Consider the following 24432-nt stretch of genomic DNA (forward strand, 5'->3'; position numbering starts at 1 on the left):
CTTCATCAGAGTTCTCATCATTTACCAGCAAATTAAAATCCAAATTGAAATCGGCTCTGGGTGACTGATGTTTAAACCAACCCATTCTACTTATAACTACCCTACTTATAAAATTATCACAGAGCAGCATGGCATTAGAAGTCTGGGCATCTCTTATGGGCAACCTAGTTTAATAGCACAACCCCATAGTCTGTATTGTATGTATTGCTTGTACAGAAGCAATGCTGCATTCTGAACTCATGGTCTTAGGTTTCGCATTCTCATTGGCCAGAGATAAATTCTAGCGTTGGCCTTGTGCTACAGCTGTGGCCGCACCGGCAGCTGCTTAACACAGCACAACAGGGAGCTGACCTTTTACATCAGCCTCCTCATAACTGTGTTATGCAACGTTGTGACATTTCAATTTGCATGGGAAGAAGCGATGGATGTGTCAGAGGTGTCAGAGCTGCAGAATGACAATGAAGAAATGATGCATCAATATGAGATAAGCAATCAAAAAAAACAATGCAGAACGTCTTTAAAGTTGAACTCCGAGCAAAATAAATGTAATTTAAATTTATTCCTCAATAGCCACAAAGGATATAAATTGATTTTGTGTGCAGGAAATGCCTTTGTAAATACATATATTACCTTGCAAAAGTAGCAGTGACATCATCAACGTGCTGTACATAGTCTGAGCAGAGACCAGAGGTGTGGGCGTGGCCCAGAGGCTCCACCTACTAAAGGCTGTTTGGAGGAAACTACAGGAAGCAGAGGGGGAGGGTACTATATAAGACCAGTCACCTTGCACAAGGAGGCAGCAGCAGTGACTGGTCTTTATAACAAGGCACAGTGGACAAGTAGGGTTTTTTTTCTCATGCTGGATTACTGCAGATATATATATTATTTAGCGGTAGTCCCCCACGCTCCCGTGTGCTTGGTGTTGCCAACAGCAATCAGCCAAAATTTGAGATGCGTATGGCTACTGTTAGGCTTGCCATAGATGGTGTGCATTTCTTTTCTGCAACCACGGGTTGCAGGAAAGCAATTCACACGATTTCCCAATCAACACGGATAGCGCTGACAGGGGAATCCCTCCTGTTGAGCAATTGTCTGCTCCCAGCGGGTGCGGGCAGGGGAAGGTGTCCTCGCTGGGAGAAGATAGTGATTATCCATAGCAGCTATAGAAGCCACTAGCAATAATCACGAGAGATTCTGGCAGGCTGGTTGCACCTAGGGTTGCCACCTTTTCTTCAAGTCAAACCCGCACACTTTAGCAGCGCACAGCAATTTTTTTTTACAGTATAAATTATACATATATTTTGCTATTAAATAACATTCCTAATCATATAAAGTTAATAACAAGAGTTCCCCTTTACATCAGAGTCCACAGAGATCCCGTTTTATATCTGAATCTACAGAGCTCCTCTTTTACATCTGAACTCGCAGAATTCCCTTTCACTGTAAGGGGGGGACTCTGCAGACTCTGTAAGGGAGATCTCTGGGGACTGTAACATAAGGGATGCTCTGGGAACCCTGATCTAAGGGGGAACACTGAGAACTCTGATGTACGAAGAAGACTCTGATGTAAGGGGGAACACTGTGGCCTCTGGTTTAAAGGGGAACTCTGAAGTAAGGGGTGATCTGAGAATTCTGATTTACCTTAGTGTACTCACTCAGAGGCAGGAGAGAGAAGGGGGGAGACTTCAGTCACAGACAGGGATGGATGGTGAGCTCACTCACCCCTTGGCAGTCAGCACCTCTCATCCAGATGTATCTGAGGCTGCTGGACTTCAAATTTCTGGCCCCCCTTTCCTTTTCTGAGGCATATTGCTGGGGATTCGAGTGTGGGCAGACTCAGATGGGTAGGGGGGAGGACGAGGAGCATATCAAGCCCTCTCTCCTCTCCCATCTGTATATGGGGGGATTGTTAGTGCTGGCTTTGGGCAGCGTGAAAGAGAGTGTAACAGACGCTCAGCTTACACAACTGCAGCAAGCAACCCTGCTGGGAAGCCTTAGTCCACTCTGAATAATGTGTCCGGGTTTCAGGCAGTCTAAAACCCAGATGCATGATTCCAAACCCAAACTGTCCGGGTGAATCCCGGACAGGTGGCAACCCTGGTTGTACCCAAGTTGATCGATCGATCAGCTTGGTAAATTCAGCCTACCCAATGGTTCAAATCTCAGCTGGTTCCTGCTTAACCGGCCGATATTCAAACGGTGTTAGGCCGGCCTTAGCCTTCGCTGGGTGTTTTTTCTTAGTTATGCATCAACTTCCATTCCTCTCACCTCTATCTCTCTCTGAAAAGATAAATTGCACTGCCAGGGAATTGGAGATAAAATGTTTTAAACAGCATTTTCATTCCTAAGAACTGTCCAAACCTTTATCTTTTCTAAACACTGCCCTTTCTGTTTAATGTGGATGTGGACCCTAATTTTGGCTGAAAGGTCAGTTTCCAAGGCTTACAATCAACACAATACAAGCGTGAGTGGGGAATGTATAAATAAATCATCAAAAATGAGAAATCTTGATGGCTTTTTATGACACATCCATGTGCTATTTTCATTGGCTGTATGACAGCCTACTCCATCCTCCACACTTTCCTAAACAAAACGGAGCCAGAACACCATACAAGAGAACTCAGAGATTGCTGAAGCTGCAGGAAGAAAAATGAAATGCCTAGCTTTAATCTAAAGTGAAGCCCCTTAATAGAGAAAATGGCAAGAGCTCATCAATTTATAACCAGAGAAGAGGCATGTTGGCGGGGCAATTTAATGCAAGTGAGAAGGTAAATTTCCCCGTTGTGCCAGCTAGTGATGGAGACTTAACCACTTAGGCCCCGGACCATTTGGCTGGCCAAAGACCAGACCACTTTTTGTGATTCGGCACTGCGTCACTTTAACTGAAAACTGCGCGGTCGTGCGACGTGGCTCCCAAACAAAATTGCCGTCCTTTTTTCCCCACAAATAGAGCTTTCTTTTGGTGGTATTTGATCACCTCTGCGGTTTTTATTTTTTTGCGCTATAAACAAAAATCTGCGACAATTTTGAAAAAAAAAACGCATTATTTTTTTACATTTTGCTGTAATAAATATCCCCCAAAAATATATAAAAAAAACATTTTTTTTCCACAGTTTAGGCCAATACGTATTCTTCTACATATTTTTTGTTTTAAAAAAAAAACGCAAATAGCGTTTATTGATTGGTTTGCGCAAACGTTATAGCCTGTCCAACAAAATAGGGGATAGTTTTATGGCATTTTTATTAATATTTTTTTTTTTAACTATTAATGGCGGCGATCAACGATTTTTTCTCATGACTGCGACATTATGGCGGACACATCGGACATTTTTGGGACCACTGTCACTTTTACAAATGCACTGATTCCTGTGTAAATAACACTGGCAGTGAAGGGGTTAATTTAATAGGTGGCAGTGTAGGGGTTAAGTGTGTCCTGGGGCATGTTTCTAATTGTGGGGGGGGCGTGGCTGTGTATGACATGTCACTGATCTCTACTCCCGATGACAGGGAACAGTGATCAGTGACACTGCCACTAGGCAGAACGGGGATATGCTTGTTTACATTAGTATCTCCCCGTTCTTCCTCTCCGTGAGACGATCCGACTCACAGAGGTCCCGGCCGGCACGCACCGCTGGTAGCGCGCACACGATGGCAAAGTGGCAGATTTAAAGGGACGTACAGGTACGCTGACAATTTTCAGAAGGAAAAGGTTTCTATTGGAAATTCCGATCGTCTGTGGCAATTCCGACGCGCACAATTCCTACGCGTGCTCGGAAACAATTCAACGCATGCTTGGAAGCATTGAATTTCATTTTCGCGGCTCGAGGTAGTTTTGTACATCACCACGTTCTTGATGGTCGGAATTTGGTGTGACCATGTTTAGGCAACGCAAGCTTGAGTGGAATTCCGTTGGAAAAACCACCAGTATTGGCTGGAATAGCGTTGCAACACTCAATGAGTGTATTTACTATCTAGGAATATATTTGTAAAAGAAACGCTGCATTTTATGAATTAATTATTCCACAGTAGCCATAGCTACAGAGTTTATTGAGGGCTTATATTCTAATTGTGTCAGTGTTACACCACTGTATTTATAAATGCTTGCTGGGGAGAGCAAACATTACAAGGAATGAAGGATGTAATGTTGGATCCATTTCCAGAGACCACTGTTTTCACATGAAAGTATCTCCTGCATCGCATAATGCTTTCCTGCTGGGAAAAAAAAAAAAATTAACCCAGCCTTTCTCAACTCCTTTAATAATCTTCAGGTCCCACTGCCAAGATTAGTCCATTGGGGGGGTCATTGGAAAGATGCCCCTTACAGTGGTGGTTAGAATGCCACCCTCACAGTCAACTAAGGAGATCACTGTCGTCATGCTGCTTTGCCAAGTGGTGTTGACCCTTGAAAGAATGAAGACACCATCTGATGGGAGGACAATCATCCACAGCTCAATGAACACCTAGCAACCCTTGGAGGAACCCCAGGATTCAATGGACACCTGTTTGAGAATGGCTGAGTTGGACTATTAACAATTTAGTCTTTGATCTACCCTAATTGTTCACTATTATGTAAGGAGAGGTATAGTTGGGCTTTAAAACCTCTTGCCTCTTTTGTTGCCATTAATCCTTAGTGAATCAACTGTTAGATCAGCCATTAAAGTACGCACAGTAGGCAACGTTTTTTTTTTTAGAGGAAGACAATAGGTCCATTAATATGTTTTTAGATCATAGATGGAAAACCACACAAACTCCAATGTCCCAAGTAGGTTTCAAAACTAGGATCCAGCACAACAAATGCTATCTCCTATAGCAGCCAAGCATCAAAGATAAGTAAAATAAAGTGAAATATAATGGAGCCAATGGGTTACTACATATTGTACATCATTATTGCTTATTACAGAGCGTCAAATTAGATTTTGTTTCTGACATATTTCTCTTCAATAATATCATACGATAGGGTTGATCTGCAAAATATGGAGCAAAAAAAAGGAACTGTTGTCCTTAGCAGCCAAGTTCCATATTTTTTTCCTGGAAAGTTGACATCTGCGAAGTTTTTCCACTTTTACTCCAGCCTTCCTTGTTCAAGATTTCATCATTCAGCCCCAATTGTCATCCTTCAGTGATACAAAATACATCACCAAGACCTCACACAAAGATCCAAAATGTTCAAAGGGTTTTATTCAGTATATTCAGCAGTGAAAACAAAAATTTGTTTGGCACCGCGTTTAGACGTACGGCCTCGTGGGTTCTATTCCAGTCTACAGACTATCTGCGTAGCGTTGGCATGCTTTTCCCACAATCACGTGGGTTATTCTTTACTGTATAAACAAGACTTATGTGCAAAAACTAAAAGCAAGGGAAAGAAGCCACACATGCAGTTACAGCCAATCAGATTCTACCAGCCATTTTGTAGTAGTAAAAACCTGACAGGTGTTCTAACTCTGCCCTACCTTATGCAAAACTATAAAAAAAAAAAAAGTTTTGGTTGGACATACACTTGGACCTTTTTCAGACTGGAAATGTCAAGCGTTGGTCAAGTGTAGGACATTTCTAAACATATATACGTAAGGTAGGGCGTTTTGTACAGCATGGCAGCCCATTCATTTGAATGCGATGCTGTGCCTCCTGGGGAAAAGGTCCCTGCTCCATTTTTGGAATCGCAGTCCACACGGGAAATGCAAGTGCAACACGGTTTCCAATGGGAGAGATTTTCAGTGTGAGGAATGGGCCTTTAGGATTAATTAGTACCCACACACTTCTTCTGCATTTTTTTTGAGTGGGTTGTTACGGGGGTGGGACCTGCAGCAGGAACCACCCACACAGATGTGAACCTAGCCCAAATGCAGGTAATTACAGACAAAAAATAAACGCAGCACTCATTTGAGGAGAGACCCTGGAGGTGTACACAGATCAAATAAATGTGATTAAAAGAGTCTCTCAATAGGAGGGACAAAGTCCACAGCAACAGTCTCTAAGATGAAGAGGGAGAGGAATTCATGTACCAGCACTAAGGACAGCCAGTGTCTCCCAATAGGAGGGACAAAGTGCATAGCAACAGTTTCTAAGATGAAGAGGGAGAGGAATTAATGTAGCAGCACTATGGGCAGCCAGTGTGAAGATCTAGAAGCAGTCTGTGCAATGCAACAAAGGAAAAGAAACACAGCGCCTCTAAGTGCAGTATTGGTAAACCATTTAATGACAAGTCAAACGTGAAACTACTCACAAAGGGAGCATAAACACAAGCATGATAAGCATGATAGTACTCCTGCAACAAAACCTGGGGGTGGTTTTCTCCTAAACGTCTGTGTCTCTGAAGTGCAGCTGACAGCTCGTGCAGGTGGATTCCAGCATTCACAGCTTATGAGAACAGCAGGGAACACAGGAGCGAGCGGAGATTACGTCACTTCCGGGTGAGAGGAGGTGGCTTCATGTTCGGAGCATGCTTGCTCCTTCCTCAGGCCAAAAGTAAGGAGCAAGCATGAGTAGTTTCACATTTGACTAGGGCTCTTTCACATGGGACAGATCCATGATGATCCGCCCCGTGGACATCCGCTTCACTCCGTCGATCCCCGCTGAGCAGGAAGATGACAGGTCCGTCTCTGCACACTGTGCAGGGATGGACCTTTCAGAGCGCCGCTCTCCCCTATGGGAGATCGGAAGACGACGGACCGCAGATCCGATCCGCAGACGGATGGAAAAGTAGGTTTTTCCTCCGTCACACTTTTTCGGATTGGAGCTGGTCGGATGTCAGCGGACATGTCACCACTGACATCCGACATAGAGGTCCATGGAGCATCTGTTCAGGTCCGCCTAAAAAACTGACAGACGGACCTGAATGGATCGCTCATGTGAAAGAGACCTTATCATTAAATGGTTTACCAATACTGCACTTAGAGGCACTGTGCTTCTTTTCCTTTGTTAAATTCAGATAATTGTTTTTCAATATTGTCATTCAAACTCAGCACTTGCCTGCATTTAGATGTAGCCAGCTTAGTTGTGTAGGGAAGATATAAATCTGTGCATTCAGAATCCAATTATAAACTCGAAACGCAGCTAATTGCTGCTAAATGCATGTAAACGTGACTAAAACCGCTTTAAAACATGAACAGAAAAACAGAAAAAAAAATTGATCTAGCAAGTGTCAATGTGGTCCTATAGTTCCTCAACAGTTGGTTGAGTTGCGCTTTTACCACCCCCTTCTCGTTTAAGCTGCAAAGACAGTGTAAGGTGGTATACACATGCCATGGGCACAATGATTTGCATAGGGGGAGCACAAAATGACCCCCCCCCCCGGTGTTCGGCAGGCACTACCACCCGCTAAAAAGTGACCCATTCAAGTGAATAAAGCCCAATACACATTATTCGTTTTTCTGCTGATTTTTGTCTTCAGATTTACCAAAACCATATAATATGAGGTCAAACCTTAGGAGTTGCAATGTGTGTGCAATCAGGCAGGCCCTTGCACTACATGGTTTTGGTAAATCTGAAGACAAAAATCAGCAGAAAATCAGATAGTAATTTTTATTGGGCACAAGTGTAAGCTAATGTTTATTTATTCTAAAAACGGGTGTGTGAAGAAGGAGTCCGCTTTTCATTTAAACTGAACCTACATTTTATTTTATTTGAAGAGCATATCACAGGTGCTGGTGTGCCAATGCAATGCAGTATTTACAGATCTCTTAATTCTATGCACAGCAGTTCACTGCGACACATTAAAGTGTATTGTAAGGCATTTTTTGTGTCTTCTGCTGCATTAAAAAAAAAAGCAGGTTCCATCACAATTACTTCCCGATTCAGCCATATAATGTTGTTAAAGCCCTGAAGAAGAGGGATCCATTGGGGATCTGATCTTCTGATAAGTGATCCTACCATTGTGATCAGAGAGATAGCAGCCTAGGGCCTCGAAGAGGAGTTCCACCCTCCCAAAAAATACAAATCCTCTAGCTGCTGACTTTGACTATTAGATCACTTACCTGTCCAGACATCCAGCAGTGTTCTCACCCGAGCCAATTCTTGAATTGCCTCTCTGGTGCTGCCTCCACCATCTTGGCTAAAGGAAACCGGCAGTGAAGCTCTGCGGCTTCACAGCTGGTTTCCTGCTGCGCATGCGTGAGTCGCACTGCGCTCTGTGAATGAACTGGCTGTGGGGGGGGGGGGGGGGGGGACTTTTTACTCACTTTGCCGAGGTGAACTGAGCCGGAAGTGGGAGTGAGTACCTGGTTTGGACCCCCCCGAAAGGTACCAAATATGGCAGCAGAGTGGGGGGGGGGCAGACCCCTTTTGGGTGGAGCTCCGCTTTAAGCAGGTCTACATAAACTCCCCTTGTATAATGGGTGTACCTCCTCCAAGGAGTATTCTCCACCTCTTTCTGGATGTAAACCAAAACGAATTATCGTTTCCACTGACCCAGTGCCACCACAAACCTACCAGTGATGTCTCCTTTTGAAAATGCAGGTTGACTGGCTGTCATGTTGATCCAATGGACCCAGTATGGAATCACAGAAAGAGCAAGCATGTAGAAAAGTGCGGAAGAAAGAGATCAGAACTTCTGTGCTGCATACTTATCCTAGGGCTGACACAGAAGACAATGAAGCCATTGGATCAGTATGACATCTAGATATCTGGTATTTTTTAAAAAGAAGGCGTCAGCATGGCAGCTTTCAGATTCCACCTAGTAAAGGGCAACTTATAAAGAGAACAGACACTGACAACAAATTACTCTGGGTGTCCAGTTAGGCCGTTTAGCACACAAAGGCAGAGCTCTCAGCTTGAAATTTACACAAAATTGCTATTAGGTTACATTTGAAGCTGAACTCTGAGATGAGTGAAAATCCTTACTTGAATCTTGGTGTGCTTTGTGTATTTCTTCCAGATCTGTGCAGGTATACAACAAGAAAGTTTGCCTCTGTGTAGGAGATTCCTGTAATAAAGACCAGTCACTGCTGCTCTCTCTCCTTGTGCAGGGTGACTGGTCCTGTCTCCACCCCCTCCTGTATGACTGGTCTTGTCTCCGCCCCCTCCTGTATGACTGGTCTTGTCTCCGCCCCCTCCTGTAGTTTTCTGCAGGTAGTCTAGTGGGTGGAGCCTGCTGGATCCCTCCCACAGCTCTGCACAGGCTAATTACAGCACAGTAATGATAGCACAACTACTTTTACAAGGTAATATCTGGGTTTGCAAAGGTTTTATGTGCACAAAAAGTGGATTTATAGCTACTAGCAAGGAAAATATTTCAGTGGAATTTTTTTGTATCCAAAGCTCATATTTAAAGCAGACCTCCCCAAAAAACAAATCATTTGTGCCTGGCTACAGCCCCCCACCCCGATAAATGATCCATTCAATGTACATTTGTTTGTGCTACAGAGCAGCACTTTTTCCTTTCTCTCCTAGATATGAATGACGTTTCATTCAATTTCACACATGTTCAGATGTGCTGAAGAGCTCTTCTCAGCCTCTGGTACCCAGCAGAGACCTTTGGCATATCTGTGCATTGGGGGGGGGGGGGGGGTTCCACTTTCACGTGAGAAGATGTGCAATTATAGATGTCCTGGATCGCTGGGTGTCAGTGCATTGTCAGTGAGGGAAACCTGACATATGTGCTGCTGGTCACTGCCAGGTCCCAAAGGTTGGGCAGAATCCTTTTACTGCATCTGAACATGTGCCAGGCTTTCAAAGATGGTGGTAGCAGCATTAGGGGGGCTGAAATGCCTCTTTAACCTACCTCACACCCGCTAACAGTACAGTTACTGCTGTGACCTGAGAAAAGTGTGTGGGCCGCTCAGGCTTGATAAGTAGGAGGTATGTAGACAGTGCAACCGCAGCTACTGCTAGAGCGCTGACAGGGGATGGAGCACGTCCTGGCTCCTACAAAGGCTCAAGAAAAGAAGGGTGACCCTTGGAAGTCACACATCTATGGTGTCCTGCTGCAATGAATGGAGTGCCAACCTCGGCCTGCCAGTGGGCGGCACAGCCAGGCATCCCGACGTACCTGTACATCGCGGTGTACGTCCTGCTTTAGAGGCGTGCATGTGTGTGCCCCCTGCTGACCTGTGCTGTGATTGGACACAGCACAAGTTTGTCAGCAGATTACAGCCAATCATTTTGGCTGCATACCTGCTGACTGGTTGTGGCCAGTCACAGCACAGATCTGTGTGTTTGTAAACATAGGTTCTGCCTGGATTTCTCCCCATCATTCAGAAATGAAAGCAAGAAGAGAAACGCAGTCAGATCAGTGAGTAAAAGCAGCACACATACACTTTTTATTCGCCGTACACACGACCAGACTTTACGGCAGACTAGGTCCGATGGATTCAGTCCGTCGGACAATCCGATCGTGTGTGGGCTAATCCGATCGTTTTTCATTTAAAAAATCAGACGGACCTAAAAATAGAATACGCCCCCTTCTGCCACACCCCCTTAAAAGGAGAATTAACCCCCCCCAAAAAAAAGGTTAATAAGTAAAGACTTTTTTTTTACCACTACTATTCCTTTATATTGGCTTTTAAAAATGTACAAATGAAGAAATTTAGAATTTGGATGAAATGTTTACCACTGGGAAACACTTTTTGAAAGATAAAAAGTGCATTTTATATAGAACTATGTGTATCAGACCAAAATGAGGGGCAAATGAGGAGGAATGAGGGACAGAGGGACATCGTTCCAAATGAGGGACAGTCCCTCCAAATCAGGGACAGTTGGGAGCTATGTATTATCACTGATCACTGTATTAGTGGCACTAGTGACTTCAGTGTCAGTTAGCATCAGATTAGCCGTCACCTTATCACAGTCACAAGGCACTGATCACTGCCATTACTAGTGTGTGTACGGATCTTTATCTTGATCACAATCAGAACTATACTGGTGTCCCCAAAAACAGTGTTGGCAGGGTCAGCCCCTGATCATCGCCAGCACTTGTGACATGTAGCAAAATACATTTTGGCCTAAATTCATAAAGAAATTTGATTTTATTGGATATGTTTTATAACAGAAAGTAGAAAATGATTTTTTTCAAAAATGTTTTTTGTTTTTATAATAAAAAATTGCACAACCACACAATTGCCAGTTAAAGTAGAACAGTGCTGAATGGCAAAAAAATGGCCTGGTCATGAAGGGGGTAAAACCTTTCAGAGGTCAAGTGGTTAAAGGTGGACAGGCACAGACAACAAATGACTCTGGGTGTCCAGTAATTTGTAATAACGCAGAGCTCCAGAGCTGACAACCGAGACAAAATTGTTATTCGGTTATGTTGAGAGGTCTACAAATCCCTCCCCATAGAAACCATTACAATGTATAGAGACCCCACTCTATAGGCTGCCAACTTTCCTCTAACGGAAAACACTTGGAGGACCCAGTCGTAAGTTTTAAGGCGGCGCTATCAACACAGCAAAGTATTTGTTTAATTCACATCGATGACAATCCTGTTGCCTTATTTTAAGAGATTATTAATCATCAAACAAATCTGTTGTACGTTATGCATATCAAAGCATTTCCATTTTAGTTTTTTCCTGTGTCTTATTAATAAACACTTTAAGGGTCCCTTTAAATGAAAAACGCCAGTGATCGTCCAGACTCCGCCTGCTAAACAACTAGAGAGAAAACAACCCCAGACAGAATCGGTCTGGGGAACCACAATGAGCCAAGCTGGATCTCTCTACATTGGAAACGTATTGATTTGTGCCTTGTACTGCGCTCCCGCAGAAGACCGCTGCGCTGGCTTAGCCGAGGAGGCATCATCGTTATTGAAGGAATTACATACAGAAGGTTCTCTGAAGCTCCTGGTAAGCATTGCTGCGCAAGAGAAGCTACCGATTGCCCAATATGCTTTTAATGACGTTACCAAAAAAAAAAACAACGATGTCCAACTAGGATCTGCTCCTCTGTACAATCAGCAGCTGCTGCAGAACCTCTTATAGATGTAGAAGCGCGATGCATGTGGAAATCTGATTTAAGCCCCATACACACTATCAGATTTGCTGCTGATTTTTATCTTTAGATTTACCAAAACCATGTAGTGCAAGGGCCTACCTGATTGCATACACATTGAAACTCTTACCCCTGTACACACGGTCGGAGATTCCGACAACCAAATCCGTCAGATTTTGTCCGTTGGATTTTGTCCGACGGATCTTGTTCAAAACTGTTGCATACACACGGACAAAGTTGTCGGAAAATCCGATCTTTCAGAACACGATGACGTAATTTTGTTACGATGGGACTATGTTCAGGCTAGTAGCCAATAGCTTTTATGTAGGAATTTGATCTGAGCATGCGTGGCACTTTGTCCGATCGGAATTCTCTACACATGATCGGAGTATGTCCGATCGGAGCATTTTGTCAGAAAATATTTCCGGCAAGTTGGAAAATTTGGTCCGACGGATATTCCGACGGAAACAGTCCGATGCATACCATACAAAGTGGGAATATCCGACAAAACGCTTCGATCGGACACTCCATCGGAATCTCTGATCGTGTGTACAAGGGCTTAGCCCTTGTACACACGGTCGGAGATTCCGACAACCAAATCCGTCGGATTTTGTCCGACGGATCTTGTCCGAAACTGTTGCATACACACGGTCGGACAAAGTTGTCGGAAAATCCGATCTTTCAGAACGTGATGACGTAATTTTGTTACGATGGGACTACGTTCAAGCTAGTAGCCAATAGCTTTTATGTAGGAATTTGATCTGAGCATGTGTGGCACTTTGTACGATCGTAATTCTCTACACATGATCGGAGTATGTCCGATCGGAGCATTTTGTCAGAAAATATTTCCGGCAAGTTGGAAAATTTGGTCCGACGGAAACAGTACGATGCAGACCACATACAGTCGTAATATCTGACAAAACACTCCCATCGGACACATTCCGACTGAATCTCCGACCGTGTGTACAATGGCTTAAGGTTTGACCTCTTATTACATGGTTTTGGTAAATCTGAAGACAAAAATCAGCGGAAAATCTGATAGTGTGTATGGGGGTTTAGTCGCCTTTTTCATTTTTAGGTGAAGTGGTATTTGTGTATTGCTTGCGTTGTTGCAGGCCATTGTATAAATGCTGAAAAGCCATTATATTGATGTTTCTTAAAGAGCCCCATTTATCATTGTTACTAATAATATTAGATAAGTGATTGGATCAGTGCAAGAATTCAGGGACAGGTGCTCTGAAGTCAAGAATTCCAGGGCGCCGTACAGGCATGAATTGTATATAAAGTTGCGTCACTTAATGTGGAGGTAGTATAGTTATATTTTCAATCACGCAGCTGATTTTTTATGCCCCGTACAGACAGTCGGACATTTCGACCACAAAATCCGCCTGATTTTTTCGACGGATTTTGGCACAAACTTGTGTTGCATACACACGGTCGCACAAAGTTGTCGGAAAATCCGATCGTTCTGAACGAGGTGACATCAAACACGTACGTCGGGGCTATAAACGGGCCAATAGCCAATAGCTTTCGTTTCTTCGTTTATTCTAAGCATGCGTGGCACTTTGTCCATCAGAATAGTCTACACACGATCGGAATTTGTTGTGGGGAAAATTTTACATCCTGCTCTCAAACTTTATGCGCCGGAAAATCCGACAGAAAATCCGATAGAGCCCACACACGATCAGATTTTCCGACAACATAATCCGATCTGACTTTTTCCATCGGAATTTCCGACCGTGTGTACAGGGCATTAGTCTGATAATCCCATAGTGGAAATCATACAGCGCCCCCCCACCCCCGCTTCACACCTGCATGACACTGTCCATAGAATAAAAGGCTACATAGCAACATTTTATTAAAGTCAAGCCCTTAAAAAGTATCTAAAGTTATTTTTTTTTATTTTTGCTTTGGATAGAGTGGCAAGCGCAGTGTTGGTACAAGGTCCTCGAACACCCATATCAAAAAGGCCAAAGTGCACCCCCTCCCCCCCACATACATCATAAGCTGTGAAGTTATCCAGCACTATAGGTTGCAGGTCTTGCCCTTTTTGTGCCCCCCCAGGCTCCTGCCTCTTCTGTCTTGTCCTCGGCCCAGGAAACACAGGTTAAATTGGAATTCCAGCTAAGGCAGGCCATACGCGGTTCAAGACCTGCTGAACTAGCTGAGAATTGAACCATGTATGAGCAGGTACCAAGCTGATCAATCGATCAATCAACTTGGGTACAACCAGCCTGCCGGATTTTACTTGTGGTAAGCTCTAATGAGCAGGGCCCTTTGATTCCTTCTGTAGTGCATTGTATTGTAACTGTACTGTCTGCCCTCATGTAAAGTGCTGTGCAAACTATTAGCGCTATATAAATCCTGTACAATAATAATCGCTAGTGGCTGTTATAGCCACTAGCAATAATCACTGTCCTGTCCCCGGCGGGGACGGCTTCCCCCGCTCCCTGCCAGGAGAATACAATGGCTCAGCAGGAGGGATTTCTGCATCAACAATAAGGATGAGCTCCGGCGTGTTCGCACAGCTCACGCGCAGAGCACGCCAGGAAGTCGGCACTGCGGAGCGCCAATCACAGGCAGTGAGACATTGTCCCAATGTGCGGCTGCAGAGATCGGGAAATGTCTCACTGCCTGTGATTAGCGCAGCGCAGTGCCGACTTCCTGGCGGGCTCTGCACATGGGCTGTGCGAACACGCCGCAGCTCATCCTTAATCAACAATGTCTGTGTTGATGGAAGAATCAAGCAAATTTCCTGCAACAACGGGTACCAGGAAAAAAAAATTGCGCCGTGTATGTCCGGCATGACACCTAACTTCCCCCTCCTAACACCTATGCTAACTAAACTGTATAAGAGGGATGTATATGCTTAACCATTTTTAGGCTGTTCGAGTCAAATCATGTGATCCAGCCCCCCTGTGTCAGTCAGTAACAGCTGCAGGGGAGAGCGCTCCAACAGCAAAAAGGGCCATTGAAGCCTATGGAGGAGCTTACGGCTCCAGGTCTTGCTAGCCGTTGTCAGAGTGTTCTCTCTTTTTCCCTGCAGCCACCACTGGCTGACACAGGGGCGTCACGGAGCGGCCCGTAAATAGGTAAGTATAGACATCTTTCCTACACAGGTTAGTTAGCATGGATGTTGGGGGGGAACAATTTTAGGGGTAGTTAGATGTAAGCTGGAATTTCATTTTAAAGCCCCTGTCAGGTTTTTATTGCTCTTTATATCCCCATTACCCAGAATCCCTTCCTTTTTGTCTTGGTGACTACTAAATGTGAGTGAAAAATGTAACATTTTGAGTTGCCACCATCAAAGAGAATTTGAGGTGACATTTTCCAATAGGGACACTTGTTCTGGTGACAACTGTCTAAGAGGAGATGTCCATCTCTTTGGAGAGGCCTTACCTTACTTCCTGTTGAGACTGCAGCACAGGAAGTGAAAGGAAACCTTCCCAGTGGGACACAGGTAACAAAATAAGCTGACAGGTTTTGCCTGTTCTTTCCAAAATGAAAAAGTTTGGGCTTTACATAGACTATAAAGAGGAAGTAAACCCCTTCAAACCACTTTGACCTACAGGTAAGCCTAGATTAAGGCTTACCTGTAGGTCCAAGCAATATCTCCTAAACCTATATGGTTTAGGAGATATTTGCCCGAAAATGGGCACCGCTGTCTACGGCGCATGCGCCGTAGACAGCGGCGCGCAGGCGCACTAAATGCGGCAAGTCCAAGAATGGATTTGCCTAATTTGTCGACTCCCGTGCGCATGCGCGGGAGTGACGTCATCGCGGCTTCGCCGAATGGCAGCGGCGAAGCTGCGAGACGCGACTCCCGTGCGCATGCGCGGGAGTGACGTCATCGCGGCTTCGCCGCTGTCATTGGTCGGAGCTGCGAGACGCCACCAGCAAGATGGATGCGGCGGACTACAGGGATCAGCGGCGACTTCGCTGGCTCCTGTGTCAGGTAAGTGACACATAATGAGCTACTATGCGATGCATAGTAGTCCATTATGCTTTACCTTTGCAGGGAAAAAAAGAGGAAGTAAACCCATCAGGGTTTACTTCCTCTTTAAGCACTTTTAAATGCATAGCTCTAACTTTGCATTGCATGAACCCCAATTCCCCATACACACGATGGAAAATGTGCGATCGGATCATGTCAGAAAATCCGACCGTGTGTGGACCCCATCTGACTTTTTCCGCCAGATTTTCAGACACACAAAGTTTGAAAGCAGGATCTATAATTTTCCGACAACAAAATCCAATCGCATAAATTCCGATCATGTGTAGACAATTCTGACGGACAAAGTGCCATGCGTGCTCAGAATAAACTAAGAGACAAAAGCTATTGGCTACTGGCCTGTTTATAGTCCCGACGTACGTGTTTGATGTCACCTCGTTTAGAACGATCGGATTTTCCAACAACTTTGTGCGACCGTGTGTATTCAACAAAAGTTGCGGCCAAAATCCTTAGGAAAAAATCTGACGGATTTTGTGGTCGGAATGGCCGACCGTGTGTATGGGGCATAAGTATTCCTTAAAAGAAACCTATATGTATGATAGGCTGTCATTGCTGACATCTTCTTGTGAAAATGCAGCAAGCGGAGTGAATACTCCTACGTATTTGTTTCTTTCAGGTCAGAGGCTAAGTTACTGACCTTGAAGAAGTATGCATACAGCGTAGAACTCCGCATCTGTCTATTTGTTTCAGGTCAGTGACTCAGTATTGAGTCCTGTGGATCCATCATGACAGCCAAGCAACCAGCATTTTCAAAAGTAGATGTCTAGTTTCCTACAAAGCAAGCCTCTGTTCAAAGAAACGTGGAGGCTTCCATTGCTGACCCCTTCATTCTGAAAATGCTTGTTGCCTGGCTACCATGCTGGATCCACTGGGCTCAATACTTCCTGAGTCACTGACCTGGGACGAATATATAGATATGAAATTCTACACTGCATATATATTTGTTCCAGGTCAATAACTCGGTATTTAAACCGAGCAGAACCATAATAGCCACTGAGTATAACCATAATAGGCCAAGCAACTAGCTTTTTCAGCAATGACTGCCTCCATATTTCTCCCAACACGGGTTTCCTTGCTTGGCAAGCGTTCTACATTCAATGTGCAATCCTGGAAAGTTTACAAAGCAAACGTCTATTGCACAGTACCGGATGCTCTCTATGAATCTGAAAAACCCTGCGTGCTTGCTGACAGCCAGGGGACATCCCAACCCCAGCAGTGTGTCACTGGAAGTCAGGAAGCTATTTTACTATCTGATGTACCAGAATCTCAATCTCCCTCCTCCAGGGTCCAGCCTCCTGGCTTCCGTTCCAGTCTCACTGTCAGCGTGACGTCACTGCTCTCTATTGAGGGCACCAGTGTCTCTGGGCAGCAGTGTGTGAATGTGCATGCCCCCGGTGACACCGCCAAGGCACCTTTCCCCTACTGAACACGGTGGTTGAGCATAGCCAGGATTGCAAGGCATGCTTTCTAACTATATACATGCACTAAAAACTTTTAGCTGTGTAGAACCCACCATTAAAAGTTGTAGGCATCTCTCATTAGCCTCAGACTCTCCAGCTGCTGTAGAACTACAAGCCCAGCAGGCTCCCAGGAGGTCTGCAACAGCTGGACAGCCCATGTGGGCTGATGAAGGATCACGCTACCTACGGCACCAGCGATTATTACTATAATGACAGCCATGGAAATCCTCAGCACTCACCATTCCTGAGCAGAGGCTAATGACTGCAATGTGTTCCGTCTTGCTGTTGACATGTCCATTGTAGAAGCAATGCCCAAAGTCGGTGTCCTGATGATAGCCATCGGTCTCGTTACCCTGGGGTCTTCCATACAGGCTGACGGTTAAAACGGGTGCTATAAATCCAGAATTGACACTCAAGTTGAAGAAGAACTTCTGCCCAAAAGCTGACAGTCTGTAATGAGTGGTGGCGTTCGCCCAGGGGTCGTCCTTGGGGACGAGGCTGCGTTTTTTCCTTTTGAAGTGCATTGAGTGAGGGAGGACTTCGCCAAATTCATTCACTCTTGTGGGGGTTACTACTTCGTATTCACCCAGCCTCTCCAAGAGCTTAGCTGCAACAGTAACACACATAGAGACGGGCAAAGTTATTGTAACGCATGGCTCATCGCTAGGAGTACAGTATCTGCTCTCCCTCAACTACCTCCCTGTAGGATCCCAACAGATTTTCCTGCTCCATGCATGACTTGTGTGTGTGTGTATTACTACTAGGTGTATGACTTGTATGTGTATTACTGCTCTGTGTATGCCTTGTGTGTGTGTATTACTGCTCTGTGTATGACTTGTGTGTGTATATTACTGCTCTGTGTATGACTTGTGTGTGTGTGTATTACTGCTCTGTGTATGACTTGTGTGTGTGTGTATTACTGCTCTGTGTATGACTTGAGTGTGTATTACTGCCCTGTGTATGACTATCACGTGTGTGTATTACTGCTCTGTGTATGACTTGTGTGTGTATTACTACTAGTTGTATGACTTGTGTTTGTGTGTATTACTGCTCTGTGTATGACTTGAGTGTGTATTGCTACCCTGTGTATTACTGATAGGTGTATGACTATCACGTGTGTGTATTACTGCTCTGTGTATGACGTGTGTGTGTGTGTGTGTGTGTGTATATTACTGCTCTGTGTATGACTTGTGTGTATATTACTGCTAGGTATATGACTTGTGTGTGTATTACTGCTCTGTTCATAACTTGTGTGTGTGTACTACTGCTAGGTGTATGACTATGACGTGTGTGTATTACTGCTAAGTGTATGACTATGATGTGTGTGCATTACTGCTCTGTGCATAACTTGTGTGTGTATTTCTGCTCTGTGTATGACTTGTGTGTGTGTGTGTGTGTGTGTGTGTGTATTACTGCTCTGTGCATGACTTGTGTATTACTGCTAGGTGTATGACTGTGTGTGTATATTATATATATTTATTATACACACACACACACACACACACACACACACATATGTATTGTTCTAGATTTGCCTTCACTCTTGTCCCTTTAACCTTTAGATTGTAAGCTCCTTTGGCCCCACAGCCCATTCATTTCATCCCTACCATCTGTTTTCTCATTCTTGTACTAGCCCATGTCTATTTTGAATCATACAGTGTTACAGAATATGTCAGTGCCATATAAATCAATAAAAACAATGTTTGTATAATATTAAGTATATACAAACAAGTTGTACAGTATTTGCACGAGTTGTATATTTATATATCTATACTTGTGTGTGTATATACAGTAAAGATTACACTTATAGAATACTTTGCATATAAGTTGCAAAAAGTTCACCCATTCATTTGACTATTTGATCTAAAAGGTTGGGTTTTCCAAACTGCTTCACATTAAAATAAGAGGATAAGTTGCGAATGATTCGCTATAAGCTTGCAGATATTCGCCTATAACTTGAGGAAGGTTTGCTAATAACTTGCGAATATTTGCCTATAACTTCGCTAATAACTTGCGAATATTTGCCTATAACTTAGCTGATTACTTGGGAATATTCGCTTATAACTTCGCTAATAACTTGCAAATATTCGCTTATAACTTGTGGATGGTTCGCTAATAACTTGCGAATATTCGCCTATAACTTCGCTAATTACTTGGGAATATTCGCCTATAACTTCGCTAATTACTTGTGAATATTTGCTTATAACTTTGCTAATAACTTGCAAATATTCGCCTATAACTTGCGGATGATTGGCTAGCTAATAAAGCAGCAGATTTTTTTCTACTATAAAATAAAGAAAGTTAAAGCCTGACAATAGAGGGTCTACACAGCACATAATACAAACCGTTACCTTGCCTTGGGTGAAGTTTGGGTCCTGGTGCCGGCGTTACATTCAAGAGGTCTTGCAGAATTGTCAGTAATCCCATCAGCCAAAAGGCAAGATGCATGTTGGTCATGAGCAAAGCAGTCTGCGCTGGGCTCCCTTCTTTTTTTGCACTGCACACACACACAAAAAAAAAAAAATTATTTCCAAAAAGAAAAAGAAATAATTCCTCTTGGCAAGCTGGCTTTAGACTTGGTAATCCTCAGGACTGGCCCTTGAGTGTGCAGTGGCACTCAGCACAGGGAGACAAGTCCTTAGCAATCGCCCATGGAGTTCTAGGCAATCCAGCATAGTGCACAGGGGGAAGCGAGGGGGGACTCAGCGAACAGGCTTCTTCTATTAGTTCTTTCTACAGTACTTTTGCCTGAGTGACTGAAGGCTGCTGCTGGAGGTTAGAACAGCCAGGGCTGGGGGGGAGTGGGGAACGCAGAGCCATGCCCAGACAGGGAGGGTACAATGTTCACTGCACAGAATGCATCTCTCATGACATCCAGCCATCCACAATCCTGCACAGCTGTTCATCTACACTGCATGTCACTTGGCTGGGGATGCTTCCCACAACTATATACATTGTATTCATGGCTTCACAAGAACTTTTTTTTTATTTCCTGCAAGAAAACTTTTAGAGACCTATTTCTTTTTCATGCGTTTAAATTTTAAAAACAAACTTGCAACGCATTGAAAAACAAAACAAAAAAAAATTTTAATTGCAAATCTGTACTAGAAGTGCATTGGCAGCTATGTGCGTCGCGGTGCCTCGCCGTGAATTGCAGTGACATGAAGTAAAACGCGCAGGCGTGACGCCAGCCTCAAACCCTTCTGGAGAAAAATATAGGTGTGAAAGGCTAGGTTCCCATTATGCCCTGTACACATGGTCGGACTTTCCGACGACAAAATCCTTCAGATTTTTTCCGACGGATTTTGGCCCAAACTTGTCTTGCATACACACAGTCGCACAAAGTTGTCGTTCAGAACGAGGTGACGTACAACACATACGATGGGACTATAAAGAGGCTAGTAGCCAATAGCTTTCGTCTCGTAATTTATTCTGAGCATGTGTGGCACTTTGTCCGTCGGAATAGTCTACACACGATCGGAAATGTATGCGATCGGATTTTGTTGTCGGAAAATTTTAGATCCTGCTCTCAAACTTTGTGTGTCGTAAATTCCGACGGGAAAAAAAGTCAGATGGAGCCCACACAAAATCACATTTTCCGACAACAGGATCCGATCGCACATTTATCTGTCGGAAAGTCCGACCATGTGTGCAAGTAGCCAATAGCTTTCGTCTCATAATTTATTCGGAGCATGTGTGGCACTTTGTCTGTCGGAATAGTCTACGCACGATCGGAAATTTATGCGTTCGGATTTTGTTGTCGGAAAATTTTAGATCCTGCTCTCAAACTTTGTGTGTCGGAAATTCCGACGGGAAAAAAAGTCAGATGGAGCCCATACACAATCGCATTTTCCGACAACAGGATCTGATCGCACATTTTTTTGTCGGAAAGTCCGACCGAGTGTACAGGGCATTAGGGTTGCACTGATACTAGTATCGGTGCCGATACCGAGTATTTACACAAATATCGGTACCTGTGCAAATGCACCGATACCTGAAACCGATACTTTCAGGCTTGATTCTTTGAGCTGTCAGTGGGAATGAACAAATGTTCCTCTGTTTAACCCCTTATTAACTCTTAATTTTCTCTAATCAGCCTTAATTAAAGCGGAGGCTCACACAAAAATTGAACCTTCGCTTTTCAGAACCCTGCCCCCCTCTGGTGTCACGTTTGGCACCTTTCGGGGGGGGGGGGGGGTGCAAATACCTGTCTAAGACAGGTATTTGCACCCGTTCTGAGCACAGACTCCCACGGGAGTCTACGTCTCTTCCCGTCCCCCTGCGCTGTATGCTGGGACACACACACACATACGAGTCCCAGGAGATAGCGGGGACCAGTTGGGATGCACAGTGCGACTTGCGCATGCGCAGTATGGGAACGGTGAAGTGAAGCTGCAACGATTCACTTCCTGATTCCCTCACCGAGGGTGGTGGCGGAAGCTGCCGAGAGCTGAGCGATTGATCGGCTTCAGCTGTCGACATCGCTGGACCCTGGGACAGGTAAGTGTCCATTTATTAAAAGTCAGCAGCTGCAGTATTTGTAGCTGCTGGCTTTTAATATTTTTTTCTTTAGGTGGACCTCCTCTTTAACTCCCTATTCTCCTCCATTTAATTATTATTTTCCTGCTTTTTTTTTTTTTTTTTGTTCACGTCTATTTTATAAATGATAAACAATTAAAACTTTTTTTGTTCGCTTTGTTAGTGAATATTTTTACACACATATATATTAACATATTTTTACACATTTCCCATTAAAAAAGTGCAAAATTTAAAAACAAAATCAATTTATTTCATTTGTAAATAACTTTTCAATGCTATGTACCATTGCTGACAGCTGAAGTGTAAACAAAACAGTTGCGGTAGGTATCTGTAATTGGTATCGGCGAGTACTAAAAAAAAAAGTATCGGTGCATCCCTAGTTCCCATGTTTATGAGGGTCAGGAACACACACATAATTGCGCACGTTCCCGACACCCAGGGAAAAACATGCTTTTCTTTTGCGGATGTGCAGATGTGCGGCACAGCGCCGCGGTAGGTATTTCCCCATCAACACTGACTGTGCTAATAGAGAAATCAAGTAATTTTCTTTCCTTCCACCCGTGGTGGAAGGAAATACAATCAAATCATCTATGGGCTGCTTAAAGAGGAAGTAAACCCTGATGGGTTTACTTCCTCTTTTTTTCCCTGCAAAGGTAAAGCATAATGGACTACTATGCATCGCATAGTAGCTCATTATGTGTCACTTACCTGACACAGGAGCCAGCGAAGTCGCCGCTGATCCCTGTAGTCCGCCGCGTCCATCTTGCTGGTGGCGTCTCGCAGCTCCGACCAATGACAGCGGCGCAACCGCGATGACGTCACTCCCGCGCATGCGCACGGGAGTCGCGCCTCGCAGCTCCGTTGCTGTCATACGGCGAAGCCGCGATGACGTCACTCCCGCGCATGCGCACGGGAGTCGACAAATTTGGCAAATCCATTCTTGGATTTGCCGCATTTAGTGCGCCTGCGCACCGCTGTCTACGGCGCATGCGCCGTAGACAGCGGTGCCCATTTACGGGCAAATATCTCCTAAACCATATAGGTTTAGGAGATATTGCTTGGACCTACAGGTAAGCCTTAATCTAGGCTTACCTATAGGTCCAAGTTGTTTGGAAGGGTTTACTTCCCTTTTAATTAGGTCCATATATTGCATAGTTTTGGCAAATCTAAAGCTGATTGTACAGATATTGTACGGCGAGTTTGTAACATGTATGGTGACCATTAAAGCCTCACTCCAGGTGGAAAAAAACATAATACCCCATGCAGTGAGGCCCCTCTCCAATGCAAGGGTTAAATGCTTGTTAAGTCTAGGGATAGAGGAATAAGGGTCAGCATACATGTTACAATCTGACTGTGCAATCTTTTGTACAAACAATTTTTCATTTACCAAAACTATGTAATATGAAGACCTACCTAAACTATCCAATCCGGCAGGATTCTTGCACTACATAGTTGTGGGAGATCTATAGGAGATTGTACAACCAGATTGTAGGTAAAATATTCATATTATTCCTCCCACTGGCAACTTCTATCAGTCACCTGCAGCCTTTGAACATAATTGGGTATGTAGGAGGTAGTGGTCTTTATCACGTAGTCAGTAAAAAACAAAGAAGAGAGCAGCGCCATCTAAGTGCAGCATGATAAAAACATTTTAAATATAGGACAGATGATTTTAAACTCACAAGATTGTAGTTATTACAGCGCATGTGAAAAGGTATAGGAAGTTCATCCTTCATCCCTTCATCCTTCATCATTCAGGCAGCTGATGTTCCCGGCTGTGCTGGTGGCTTCCAACGCTTCTTGGTTCTCAGATTTGGCTCAGGGACGGCTGGACACGTCACTTACGGATGGTGAGAGAGTGGGGAGGAACACGCGTTCGGAGCATGTGTGTTCCTTCATCAGGCAATCATCATGTGGTCAGTAGTGGTCTCTATCACGTAGTCAGTAGTGGTCTCTATCACGTAGTCAGTAGTGGTCTCTATCACGTAGTCAGTAGTGGTCTCTATCACGTAGTCAGTAGTGGTCTCTATCACGTGGTCAGTAGTGGTCTCTATCACGTGGTCAGTCAGTAGTGGTCTTTAGCACATGGTCAGTAGTGTCAATTGGCGACTTTTCAGACAAATATATTTATTTCGGATATTTTGGTTTGTGTTGAAGATAACTTGCAGGAACTTTCTTTTCACTTCTGAAAATGGGACTCAATGCACACATTTTTATTGGTTAAGGTGCACTGCGTTAAAAAAGTTTCCGGCTGTTGTTGTACGTGTGTGTTGAGCTGCGTCACTGTGCGTACGATAAAACGCACATTTTAGCGAAGTGTAACTTATGCCGCGTACACACGACCGGACTTTTCAGGCAGAAAAGGTCAGACGGAATCATTTCATCAGATATTCCGATTGTATCTGAGCTTCATCAGACTTTAAAAAAAAATAAAAATTCTGACGGACCTAGAAATAGAACACGTTTTAAATATTTACGATGGAAAACCGTTCGTCGGACCAA

The 24432-nt window shown here is 44.2% G+C and overlaps 1 protein-coding gene and 1 long non-coding RNA gene across 4 annotated transcripts in view; one reads left to right on the forward strand and one right to left on the reverse strand.

Annotated features, from left to right (window-relative positions):
- ADAMTS9 (ADAM metallopeptidase with thrombospondin type 1 motif 9) overlaps positions 1-20158 on the reverse strand; it is a 357655-nt gene extending 337497 nt beyond the window's left edge. The window contains exons 1-2 of the mRNA XM_077451954.1: positions 19743-20158; positions 17631-17998 (exon numbers count right to left, since the gene is read on the reverse strand). Of these exons, the coding sequence (XP_077308080.1) occupies positions 17631-17998; positions 19743-19848 (474 nt within the window). The 5' untranslated portion in view covers positions 19849-20158. The remainder of the gene's footprint in view (positions 1-17630; positions 17999-19742) is intronic.
- LOC143927696 (uncharacterized) overlaps positions 11336-24432 on the forward strand; it is a 114428-nt gene continuing 101331 nt past the window's right edge. The window contains exon 1 of one of the 3 annotated variants that reach the window (XR_013262303.1): positions 11336-11774. This is a non-coding gene — a long non-coding RNA (uncharacterized LOC143927696). The remainder of the gene's footprint in view (positions 11775-24432) is intronic. The other 2 variants (XR_013262304.1, XR_013262305.1) reach the window with 2 other exon arrangements.

Source organism: Lithobates pipiens, unplaced genomic scaffold, assembly GCF_037356315.1.
Source record: "Lithobates pipiens isolate NorthernLeopardFrog02 unplaced genomic scaffold, aLitPip1_a1.2 Scaffold_23, whole genome shotgun sequence".
Classification (NCBI taxonomy): domain Eukaryota; kingdom Metazoa; phylum Chordata; class Amphibia; order Anura; family Ranidae; genus Lithobates; species Lithobates pipiens.